Genomic DNA, 13,215 nt, shown 5'->3' with positions numbered 1-13,215 from the left:
CAGGGATTGCGGATTGTTAACATTAGAAGGCGGATATTCTAAGCATTCAAGCAGCAGAGACAGTTTTGATCCTGGCGAATACACGATAGTAATGTATTAATCATGGTTTCTCTCTGCATATTATGCTATGCTATGTAATGGCTGAGATCCTAGTAAACTTGGTGGATTGTGGTGGCGTGTAGCCGTCTCCCACGCATTGAAAGGTAAGGCTCCATATAGTCGGCCCTCGGAAAATATTCCCTACCGCAACATCTTTCACTTGAGAAAAGGATGATTTATCCTCATTAGCATTGACGGAGGCTATGAGGCGGCAAATAATATGCGCGGCACTTAAAACGAATCTTCGTTCAGAAAATAACTTTTCCAAAATATAAGTCATTTTGCGGTCAATATTGGAAATGAAGTTTGTATGTGGATAACTGGACCGTGGTATTGGCGCGATCATACCATTAAGAGTATACGAATACAGCTCATTAATACAGTAGTCAGTTGTCCCAGCCCTATGCTCTCCTACAACGGCTGTTACTCAACCTCAGATTCATGATTCCTCTTATATTTACTATTATTCGTGGGGTATCACTCTGTGGTCATTAAGTTCTGAAACAACAATGTTGGGGATAATATATGGTTCAAGTTTGTGAACCACACTAGGCAATAATACTGCCAACGAAAATTTTAGTAGGTGCCTAAATTGCATTTACAGTGCATATGTAGTGTAGGTATAGAGAACATTTTATTTCTTGATCAGTTCCTGTGAACTAATTTATTTTGGTTTCCTTTAACTTGAACGTGATTAAAATTTTACTTAAGATATCCATGCGCCGCTCGTCAATCTGTCATAGTCATTATCAGACTCCCCATTTTTTCTGATGAGCATGTGCAATGAGTGGCTGGAGGTCTTCCCTTTCACCAGCCTTGGAAAACTATTGCATAAGATTTATACATCCGCCACCCAACTTACCTCGTCGGTCATTAAAAATTTTATTCAGGTGCATCACAGGCAATTTATTTCTCTAACATCATGGGGAATCATTCAATGCCTCCTTAACTCAGCGACCAGCTGTCACGTACACAATGTGTGTACCCAGTAAACCACCTTGAAGGCAATGAATGACTTGCAACCTTCCTGGTGAATATGTGAAAGAAGTTAATCTGACAATAGGATAAAAGGCTGCATGCATTATGATTGTTTGAGCCACCTTTGTTCTTTGCTTTCGTTTATGCTGCAAGTGTAGCTGATAAAATTGATTTCATTGTGCAACATGGGATTGTGGAATGTTCAGAATCTTTTGTGTAAGGAAACCGTGTTTCTTTAAAATTGTCATGGAAATATTTTTAGTGCGGTGATGTCATAAAAATATTGTTATGAACCCAAATTATGGCCGTAATAGAGCCTTGGGATGGACAGGACCGATTGCAAATTCATTTTTCTTATATGTTTAAACTTGTTGTTTGTTTATTTATAGCAAATTTTAATGAATTATTTAGACTCAGAATTTGGGCAATCCATTGCTCAGCAAACGCAAAAAAATGAATCTGACAAAGGTAAAGAAAGGACCTTCTCCTTCACAGAAATATTTAATTTAGCAGATGTCATTGAGCTATCCGCTGAAGTCTGATAGTAGTCAGTGAGAGTGAGTCTAAGACAGTGTTGTCAGGCTGATGTCAATTGATGCCAGAAGGCTTTAAGGTTCTCTTCGATTGACGTAATGAGGGGGAAATTTCAGCCTTGGCCACTGACTTCAGGATTTTTGTTGCATGCTGAGTACATACAAGGCTACAGGAGGAAGCAACTTCCCTCGTGAGTTCTGTCAATGGTTAGTGAGTTGGGAAGGACCAATAAGACAAAGTTGAAGATGCAAAAATAACTTTTTGTCAAAATAATAACCTAACAAGTTGCCAAGGGATGAACAGAAACTTAATCTGAAGAAGCTAAGAATTATTTTTATGAAAAACTGACAGTTGGGAACAAACCTTGCGGGAAGCAGAAGATCAGAGTGGCGGAGAGGAGGAAAGTCATGAATTTTTGGTTTCATCTTGGCAGCACCCAAAAGCCTTCATCAAAAGCAGAATGTAATACATACATACAAATGGGATATAATACAATGGTATAATGGAAGCAGTGGGAATCTGAACTAGTTAAGTGTTGTTGATTCTACTTATGTATGATGTGCAGGTTGACCAATTTCTTACATCCTGGCTCCATCAAATATCATGTCGTGTGTTTATTTTTCCTTGCATACTGATGGTTTGAATCATTCAAACCGAGGTTGATGTGAGCATGATAGTAAGGTGCCCTGGCATTTGGACACTTCACGGTCAATTGTACCTACCCCACATTTACCCTGCCTACCACATGCAGACAAGAGTACCATGGCTTAAGTATGAATGCTCTACACCCAGCATTTGGTGATCTTATTAGAAGAGGTGTTTAGTTGTTGCTAGGTCCTTTCCCCCAGTTGGAGCACAACTATTCCTTTTTACTGTGTCGACTTGTGAACTGTCTGCTGTCAAGTTCAACCAAATGGTAATGCTCAGCCTCTCATATCTGGTAAGCTTGCTGGGTAGTCCAGAATTGAATACATCTTCTTAGTGATGTGGGAGGTTTTTCGAAGGGATTATTTTTAGTGGTCATTAGAATTTCCTTGAAATTTGATAACTATCTGCTGCCACTACATGCATTAGATATTCAATTTCAGAGCATAATTAATTTTGAGCATAACTCCCTTGAATGCATATTTAATTACCATATGCCAGATATGTATGCTAGTGAAGTGGGGAAGTTCATAGTAGTGACAAGATAGCATTGGTTGTGGATGAACATTTGGGTGTGAGAAATTATCTTTTTCAGCTTGTGAATAGATATTTGATAATTTTCTTCAAAATTGGTGGATATTTATGAAGGGCATCTATCATGGATATGCCTTCAAGGATGCCTTGTTACAAAATGTTTTGAATCCACAATTGTTACAATTGATGTTACAAATGAAGGTGTAACTCTAGCCTCCCTTTATGTATATTTGTGTATTATAATGTAATTACTCTCTCAACTGATAGAGGTTTGGGGATATTGTTTGCCTTTCATTTGGCCAATGGTGATCTCTCAGAGGATCTTTGCACCTTTTGCATCTTTGCACTCCTTGGACTCTGGCTAAAGGTTGTTCCCCAATTAATTATGAATCTACCAGACAGGGTATCCTGCCTCCCACTCTCCAAGGCCCAGCATAACTCATTGGAATGTATCAATACACATAGGTACCTCATTGTCATGGGCTTGCTTGGAAACTATTTTTATTATCAAACCAATGGCTTATTAGATGAGTTTTTATCCCAGTGGTGTTATTCTTGTATCAACTTTCAGTGGAGTTCATGTGCATCGGGTGATATATTTCAGGGGAGATTTTGGCTGAAGTGAAACTTAAGGTTTTAACAAAAAGAAAATTAGCCACATCCTCTTCTATGTCAGTGAACTCATTTTTCTGTGAGCTCGGTGGCTAAGGATTCACCAGGTCAGTGAGCATAGATAGGAGATATAGCTCTTTCTCCTTCTCACTGTTACAATATTTTGGTTATCTGAAGTCTATAGTCCCCAAGCAGGTTAATGGAAGGGAAAGCCTTTGTTTCTTAAGATCATTTTTTCATAATTGTAAAAGGGTACTCCTGCACCCACTAAAATTTATATTGAGCTGCTTTCACTATCTTCTTTATGTATGCTAATGGAGATTTGAAGTATATATTATCTCTAACTATTTGGTAATAACATGGACATATAAAGTATTGGCTTTAAGATGACTTTATACATGCAGTGCATTGTTTCTTATTTACATAATTGTCTTCTTTTAATTTTGTTTGTACCATATTAATGCATCCATTAACTTTTTTGGGACAAGTATCTCAATAACAAATTTACACATTATTTATAAATATGTACACAAAACAGAAAAGTCTTATTTTTATATTGTCTCATGAAAATTTGTTGAGTTTTTTCCTCATATGCCTCGGTCCAGTCTTGCACCCATCCTCCTCAGTGCTATTATCATATTCACTGCCTTTATCCACCGCTTCTTGATCACATATCTCTTCAGTTTTTTCTTGCTCAAGGTTGTGTGGACTGGTGCCTCATCAAACCACCGGTGTGTCAAGGTTTGTTGAGCTGTCATCCTCTGGCTGCACGTAAAGGACAGAAAAGATTTAAGAGTGTTTTGAGGTGTAGGATGAGGACAAAATCACAATGGGAAGAAGTGAATGGAGGAAGAGTCTCATATTCTCATTTTACATCAGTTTGGACCTTATTTCAAACTGATTTTCTTTCTCTCTCCCTGTCACTCACTCACATGCTCACACTCATGCACTCATCAGCATCACGTCTTTCTGTACACACATTTGTTACAAAAAGGAGGAAGGTTTAACTCCAGCCTCCCTTTGCATATATCCGTGTATCATAATGTCTTTACACTCCCAACTGAGAGAGGTTTCGGGCTATCGTTTGCCTCTCATTTGGCCCGAGGTGATCTTTCAGAGGATCATCTTTGCCCTCCTCGGACTCTGGCTCAAAATACTTAGCAAGGGATCGCATGGTCCTCTGCCCTAATGACTCCATGGTCATCTCAACCTGTGACCATTCCATGGAGAGGGCCTTGCGACTGCGCTCCTCCGAGCGAATCACTTTGGTGGTGCTGGTTCGGGTGGTGGAGGAATTTACGCTTGAGTTCAGTACCTCATGGCCAGAGGGCTGTGTCAGGAGGTGGGCAAGGAGGTCTTGGGTCAGGTCAGGCTCTGCCATGGGCAGGATTTGTTTTGGGGCATTGACTGGGGAGTGAGGGGCTGAGTGACTGGAGCAGGAGGAAGAGGAGGAGGATGAGGGGCAGCGTATAGGACGCGACGGCCCCTGACGGACAGGACCCGATGTCTGACTTGTGCTGGTAGGCTGTTGGGTTGAGTTGGGTGTCCCCCAGCGTGAGGAGGGAGGCTGGCTGCCATCTGTCCGGTCCGATGAGGCAGAGGAGGAGTCCCTCCTGACCCAACTGGGAGTCGACGAAGAAGTAGAGTTGTTCTGAGCCTTGGGGAAGAAACTTGGAGGGGAAGCAAGGGGAACGTCTCGCGCAAAGGGCGTGATTTTGAACTTGGGCCTTCGCGAGGCATCTGTCTCTTTGGATGTGCCGTTTGCCATGTCGCTTGAAGAGTTCTTGTTGAGTGGACCTGCCAGGAAGGTGGATCTTCTCCAAGGGACATCATTGTTGGTGGCGGTGGTGTTGTTGTTAGTCATCGGCTCCTTTATGGATTGGGGACTGGTTGCTGTGTTGTTGGTTGTAACTTGAGGAGTGCTATCTTTTGTCTGATGTGGCTGGATGTTGATACTTGGTGAGGACACTTTCAGGGTCTGATCATCTTCACTGTTAGTGGGGATATGCTGCCTCGAGGCCATTTGAAAAAGCCTGTCAGAAAGCTTTCGGATCTCATCCACCAGATTCACCCTCGGTAGCTCCCCTCCACCAAGATTCTTCCTGGCCACTATACATGTGCTATCAGAAGCCCTTCTCTCATTCAGTAGTCTGTCAATATACCATGGCGGTGGCTGTATTCCCCTCCTGTCAAAGGCGTAGTGATAGTAGGGATCGTCTGGTGGGGGCCTCAGGGTTTGCGATGGAGCTGGCACTGGTGGGTGTGGAGGAGGGAGGTGGGTCTCTGCCTCAAGGACAGAGTCTGGTGAGGAGGAGAGTGATCCACAAGGGGACGGGGACATACCCCGTAGGGAATGCTGGGATGGGGATGGGAGCAGGAGGAAAGATGGGGACGGGGTCAGGGGGCAGATGGATTGGCAGGCTGTGTCGAACACGTAAGGACTGTCTGGGTGCTCGTTCCATCGCTCTACGAAGGAGCGCAGGTTGTCTTTGGTGACGTCTAACTCCTCTGGCGTGACGATGATGGCACTTGGGGAAGGAGGAGGTGGGGGCGACCGCTTCAACCAACAGTGCTCGAGACACTGTGTCGAGGACATTCTAACTCTGGAAGTAGAAGAGAGGAGAGGGGGAGGGAGACAAAAGACCCATGGTTAGTCACTCGGAAAAATTTTAATGCAGTCACAGCTCTCACAGCTTTGTGAGGAAAAACAGAATTATGCAACTCTTTGGACCATGCATTTGTGAGCTCTGCTCCAAAGCATACTTACGCTTTAGATATGCTGACTAGGATAGTAATTCATTTCTTGTCTATACAGCTTATAATTTGTATCTCTTTTATTTATGAGAAATGTTTGCAGTGATGGCTGTTGGTTGGTGTAATTATAGTCTAGGTTTGTCTCTGCTAGGGTCATCATTATCACTATTGCAAATTGGTTTTCCCTCCTCAATATTGAGTTATGATCACCCAAGTACTAGTTTGGCTTCACCTCCAGTCTTCTATTTGTATCCAGAACTACCTTCACCATGTGTGAAATTATGCGAATGATCCTAAACCTCCCGAATTCTGTGGCTTTCTCCTATTTGAGCGAGGATGCAAACTGATTTTTTGGAAACTTCATGATAGTTTATACAGTTGAGGACCTCAAATCCGGTAAGCTTGGGACCAAAGGGTTTCTGTATTTCTGGTTTTTCTGGATTTCTGGTCTTCAGCACGCGGAAAAAGTGGTACAATTTTTTTTGAGAACTCAATGCAATATATGTCAAATCAGGACTGTAGCTTTCTCAGCATAAACTACATATACGTGCTTAATACTGAATGATAACGTGCAATAAATACATCTTTTTCTTTATGCTCAATAGCTTTTGTTGATAGCAGTCACTAGCAGACTTTGCAATATCTATCGATACCTTCCTTAGTCGGACAGTAAATCTGTGCAGGAATTATTCAGATATTTGGTAGATATATTTAAAAATTTGTATTAGATGCTGGCTTTGAGATTTTCACAATTAGTAATTGACTGCTCCATTCCTCTGGAATTGCTTCTTTGTAGAAGTTGTTTTTCAGTAAATGTTTTACCTCCAGGACTGGAAGGAGGAATGTTTTATGAAAAACAATTACCTAATACATGGCAAAAGAATGGAGTTGTCATTTTTTATTAGACCATAGCAACAGACTGTGCTCATGAGACATGAAATGTTTCTTCATATCTCTTTTGAAGTGTTTTACATATACATATCTATATTTTATTATATTATTTATAGCCCTCAAAAGTTGCACAGTATTGCAAGTACTTTTATTACACCGACATGCTTCCTGTTGTTGATATTTTGTCTAAGGTTCAGTTTAGTTGGTATCATTCATTTCTACTCCTTGCTGATCTTCCATTTCATTGATATTCAGCTCTCACCAAAGAGTGCTTATATCATCATTACCACCTCAGCTAATATTTTTAGTCCTTCGTCACCATAATGTTTCATTTTTAATTTGCATTCTGGAAACACTCACTCTCTCTTTTTACATGAAGGATTAGAGTTAATTAAGAATAGGTATTCATTAATATTTGTTGGCACTGCATATTTGACTATCTTTGATGACATAGCTCAATGTTCTGCTAATATTTTACTTTTCTCAGCTGTTTTCAAAATGTAGAGTTGCATGAAAATATGTATTTTTTTCATTTGATTCTGGAACTGTGATTCAAAATTCTTTGTCACAAAAGAGTTTTTTGCCAATCAAGAAATCATGTCAAATAACTACATTTGGAGAAACTTTGAAATGATGGTAAAAAGTGTCCTTGGGAATGAAAACCGTTGGTAAAAAATTACATGGCTAATAAAAAATTATGAGGGTAAATTATGCTTTTCTACAAAATTTCAATTGTTATGTCATATTTAAAGTTAAGCAATGAGCTAGAGTGATTTTTTCTATGTATTTCTAATGTATGCCAATCCTCATCATGAAAATTGAAAAATGAACTTAATTAAATTAACTCTATGGCAATGCTTGGAACGTGCAAAAAATCCTTGGAGGGATAAAATCAATGTTTAACAATTGGAAAAACTTCAACATATAGCTAATTGAAACATCAGAAATTGAGGCTTTTACGTTCGGACCACCACTTTATTACCAGTGTCTATGTACTAAGAAGATAATGAATTATTTTATGACCTGATTAGGTTTATGTTTATGGTGTGTTCATATTTGCGATCCATTGGATGGTAGTTCTTTTAACATAAATAAACTCAAACTATGAATTGTATATTTCCAAGCAAAAAGAAATTTATATTTCAGTATAAGTTATTCAAAGCAAGGGCGTACCCAGGATCATAAAAAGGAGGGGGGCAAGCCATGGTCTAGGGAGGGGGGGGGGGGGCAAATCAAGTTGTGACATTAGTTTATGAGATTATTTTCTTGAAAAAATAGTTTTATTTTAGTTGCATAGTAATACATATCATTTTTAGTGGGTTTAAAGAAAATTTGTTGAATGCTTTCGTTTCAATTCAGTACTAATTTTGCTTTAAGACTTTTACGATTTTTGCTTCTAGGGGGGGCTGCTGCCCCTGCCCCTCGCTGGGTATGCCCATGATTCAAAGTGAACTTTCTTTGTAATCTTCAGTCCCCTAGAGTTGTTAATTAATTAATCTAATTAATTCCTTGTATATATAAATTGCTGAAAGCATACATCATCAGCTTGAAATCCTCAGGGTATATGATGTTGACCCTAATCAATAATTACCTGCTTGTCAAATATGAAAATTTTACTTCATAATTATCTCCATGGTCAAAATTTTGCAATTTGGATTAGTGCAAATGTTGATAAGGGTCTACTTAATGTGCCATGGAAATGTCAAGACAGTATCCTATGTTTTAAAAAAGTAATAAGTTAGGAAAATAGACAACATATGTCTGGATGAGTGGAATTGATACTTCCTCGCTAAGGAATACTAGGAAACTGACAGTTTTGATCTGGATTATTTCATACCATTTCTTTCTCAAACTTTGCTGACAACAATAGCTCATTTCCATTGCTCTATTTTTGTGATCAATACAATCCCTTTCTACACTCATTTCCAGCAGTGACTCTAGCATGTATCACATGAGCGGCCAGATCATTAAATGTGTGAGCCTAGCCTCGAGTTAACGTGGATAAATATGAAGGATAAAATATTGTTTAAAACATTCATAGCAAAATATATTTAAAACAGAAACTAATTCATATATGCTAAGTCCTTGTTTTCCCCATTGAACTGTTGTTTTGATGTGATTTTGTTTTCATTTATTATGAGGACTCAAATTTAGATGATGAATCCTGAATCTAATACTTTTATTTACTTTGAATTCAAAGTGGTCCTCATGTTTATTCAATTCATATCTTCATTAAGAATTTCTTTAACAATATGCATCTCATCAGGAGTCAGGTATTTGATGAACTTGGCACTGAATATTTTATTATTAATACTCTTAATGTATTTGTTAAATATTTGTATCATAATCAGAGGAACAGTTTCTGGAATATCTATAATATTTCTGTAGTTGAGTAGGGAAAGGCACGTCATGGTACATACAAATGCTTATCAAGAACAACGTTTTCTCAGGTCCCTGTATCTTGGAGTAAAATTTTGTTGCTTTCACTTTGTCAGCTTTCATATAGAATTAACTACTGGTAGTCTTCATTGGGTGCTTTCCATTCATGCAACTCACGCGTTGACTAGTGTCGGCTCACGGAAACTATTGTTAACTCTCCAATTCCTGCGCGTAATCGTTTGTTGGCTTGTGTTACAACAGTCGGCGACACAGATAGAAGGGAACACGAAAACCGCGACGCAGGTCGACGTGTGTCAATGAATGGAATGCACCCATTGCAGTGAGTTAACATATAGCATGCCTTATTGCTTTCATGTACATGAATACATCACTTACCAGTCTCCTTCAATTGATGGAAATATGATGGGTAGTGGTTGTTCTACATACAGTTTTGTTTCATAATTATTGCATACTTATCAAATTAATGACACATAGTGAATTGTATCCATCAAATTTGTATATGAGTAAATGACCATAACTGACCTTGTATCATCCAGATCTTGCTGCAGTCGCACCAGTATATTTACTTTCAGACAGTGCAGAATAACTCAAACAATGCAGGTGCTCAATTCATGCACTTTATTACTCTGGTGCAACTACAGTTTATGTTTCTACTAATTATAGATGCTTTTACCCAAAAATGGAAAATGTGTTTATGCTACATATTTCTGCAGTACTGACTAAGAAGCAGTGGTTATTTTTTCCAACTATTATGGCTACATAGGTGCTAATGTTAGGTAATGATAGAGTGGGGCTATGATCACATACATATATGTTTTATTCAGACATACTAATTGTTAGGCATCTCGGTGACAGTTGTCTGCTCACCTGCTTGCATTCAGTTTCTACTAGGTGTTGCTAAAGTAGCACAATGAAAAACTTATCTTAGATCGGCAATTCTTATGTTGGTAACTTATAAATATTTAGCTTTGGCTCTGCATATTTACTGCTTCAATTATTTGGTGTGCATATGCATTTGGCATATTTAGCTAGAATCTTTGAAATTTTGGAGGATAACGCCTGATTGTGAATATGAATGCTGAGTAGTTCTCATGCTTCATCTTTGTTCAGTATTTCCACCAAATATATACAGCCTGTGAATTGTGGAATTTTTATCATGGAAGTAGGAAGTCAGAATTATGAGAATCATACTCCATGGTTTATTGATTGCTTAACGAATTATGTAACTAGAAAGAAAAGCTTGAATGTTGACCTATTATCAGTTGCTTTTGGCTGACTTATGATTCTTTGTCATTTTGGTATCCTGTGGCATTTTTCTGCAGTCAAAGTAAGCCAGCTTATTGCTTGTGTCCTCAATCACTCTCTCAATGTTTCAATTTGAAGATTGGCTTTGATAGATGAGAGTAGAGATAATCCCAGTCATAGCAAGTTCCTTACTATGGGCCACCCATTCCTGCAAGTATTTTAGTTGGGATTGCCCAAAGGCTGAACCCAGGAATTTATCATGTGGACGGACTGTAGGCTTCAATGTCAATAGCATCTGGAGGTAATTTTTTCAATGTGCCAGAGCCAGGCCTGGAAGTAGGGCGGGGCAGAGAAGGCACGTGCCCCAGGCGGCAAAATTTGAAAAGTTTACTGAAAAATGTTATTTAATTTTTCCAATTAACCCTAAGAGTGCAGGAACTTTTTCATACATTTTGCACGCTGACTGCGGCATTTACCCATATTTTTTATTGCAACCTGGATGTCTTGCACTGGAGTACTTTCCCTCACATTAAGGATTGTTAAGGGGCTTGACTCTACCTGACCAGCCCTTGTGGAAGGGGGTGTCCCCTGCACAGGGGGTCTCATCTGCACTGGCTGGGTGCTAAAATGGTGAGCTCCTGCAGCCCAAGGTTTAAATTATTTAACAATAATTATTAATTTATAAATTATTAAGGAATAATTTTAATAAAACTTCTTAATAGCAAAAGTAGTGTGTGTAATTTCATCCACAGTATCTATAAAAATATAGCTTACAAATGTATTATATTTTAGTGCTAGGGGAGCAGGGAAATTGGGGGGAATCAGAGGGTTGGGGTGCCAAAAAGATCTTAGCCCCCTCCAGAAAAAACTCCTCATTCCGGTGCTGGTGGAAACTCACCAGAGCTTTCATGCTGATGGTTGTCGGTCATTTTTTATTTTTTTTATTTTAAAATTTTCGTTACCATTCAGACTAATGAATGAAGTAGTCCAATCCCCGTGGACACCATTATTACTTTTGTGTAAGACTAATCTTGATTGTGTTGTCCTCTTGGATTTATAGCCTGGTGAAATTGTTGATATTTTGTAGGTGCCGTCTGTCACTGTCCGTAGAGTGAATCGGCCCTAAGTCACTATTCACATGTTCCTTTTTCCTTTCCGCTGGATTTGTGTGAGGAGATACGGATGGGCTGAAGATCAAAATTAAAAGAGAATTGGAAAGGAATAGGCATTGCTTTCTATTTTGATTCCAGTTGGAATGCTATGATTTGCTAAACTTGATTGTTATATGTCTGCCAGACAACTTGAATGGAAACGTGAAGGAAAATTTAGTGGATATTGACTAAAAACAGCCTACTATGCATAGATTATAGTGACTTTCAACATCGTTGTGTCACTGGAAAGTTCATTTCAATTGTTTATTCTTTATCTGGTGTCTTGATAATATATTGCTCAAATCCTTGAGCAATATTAGAATTGTATACACCTAATCAAATGGATCATGCTACTTAAGCTTGAGATGACCAATTTTTGGCTCTACCAAGCTGTGGCACTTTCAATAGGTATCTGTTCAAAGCTATGATATTCTTATGCTCCTCTATCATTCCACTCTAAAATTGAAATTGTTACAGGCAATTTTCATGTGCTAACTTCATACTTATTAATTTCAAATAAGTCAATAGATGAAGTGGTGAGACATTACTCCACATTATGTAGCATCACCAAGTACATTTTTACAATACATATGCATGACTAAAATTTCTAGCCTTGGCGGCCATTAGCCATGACTGTTTGCAGAGGTGTTTGAATTTGAATAAAAAACAATAATGACTTCTTACTTTCATGGCTCTCATAGAGTGCATTAAGTCTTTACCAACTTTTAGTGAGCCATCCAAACATTGGCTATGGTTATGAAGTTGATGCAGTAGAAGATCAATGAATACTTGCCGATAAAGTACTTTTCTTCTTGATTTCAACTCATTAGGATTAAGGAAAGGTTAATCGCTTCATTTTACTTAAAGTTTCAAACCCTTTTCTGTGTCATTGTGGCCCCATTGTGTTTGTGAAGTGCTATGAATGAATAAGATGATCAGGAATAACATGGTGACGGATATCTTGTTGATGGTTATCTTCTTACTTCATCTTGATGTTTTGCAGCAAAGTTCTGTACACACAACATATTTTCACTACAATCTTTGATGTGCACACATGTGTTAATCACTGTACTATTCTACAAAAATCTACTGCACCAATGTTAGAGCTAAAAGCATAAATTGCAGCTATATACAATGCAGTTAAATGGGTCTTTGTCGCTGGTCAAGGCAAACTACGAAACTGGGCTAAGGGAACTAGGGCTCAGTCATTGCTAGGGGCTGCCTGCAGACATCATTTTGGCTGTATAATGCCTTATTCCAGCATGTCCTCTTGGAAGGTACATTGGTCAGAGATCATTAGGAAAAATTCCCTCAAAATCAGAAATCAAATATCCCTCAAAAATCAGAAAATGAATCATTTTCATTGAATTTT

At 38.7% G+C, this 13,215-nt stretch overlaps 1 protein-coding gene across 1 annotated transcript in view; it reads right to left on the bottom strand.

Annotated features, from left to right (window-relative positions):
* Positions 1-3,997: 3,997 nt before the first annotated feature.
* Positions 3,998-13,215, bottom strand: part of LOC124162026 (serine/threonine-protein kinase MARK2-like) — a 102,911-nt gene continuing 93,693 nt past the window's right edge. Inside the window, exon 8 of the mRNA XM_046538353.1 lies at positions 3,998-6,005. Coding sequence (XP_046394309.1) covers positions 4,451-6,005 — 1,555 coding nt within the window. The 3' untranslated portion in view covers positions 3,998-4,450. The remainder of the gene's footprint in view (positions 6,006-13,215) is intronic.

Source organism: Ischnura elegans, chromosome 7, assembly GCF_921293095.1.
Source record: "Ischnura elegans chromosome 7, ioIscEleg1.1, whole genome shotgun sequence".
In the NCBI taxonomy this organism is placed as follows: Eukaryota; Metazoa; Arthropoda; class Insecta; order Odonata; family Coenagrionidae; genus Ischnura; species Ischnura elegans.
This window is presented reverse-complemented; position numbering and strand designations above follow the sequence as displayed.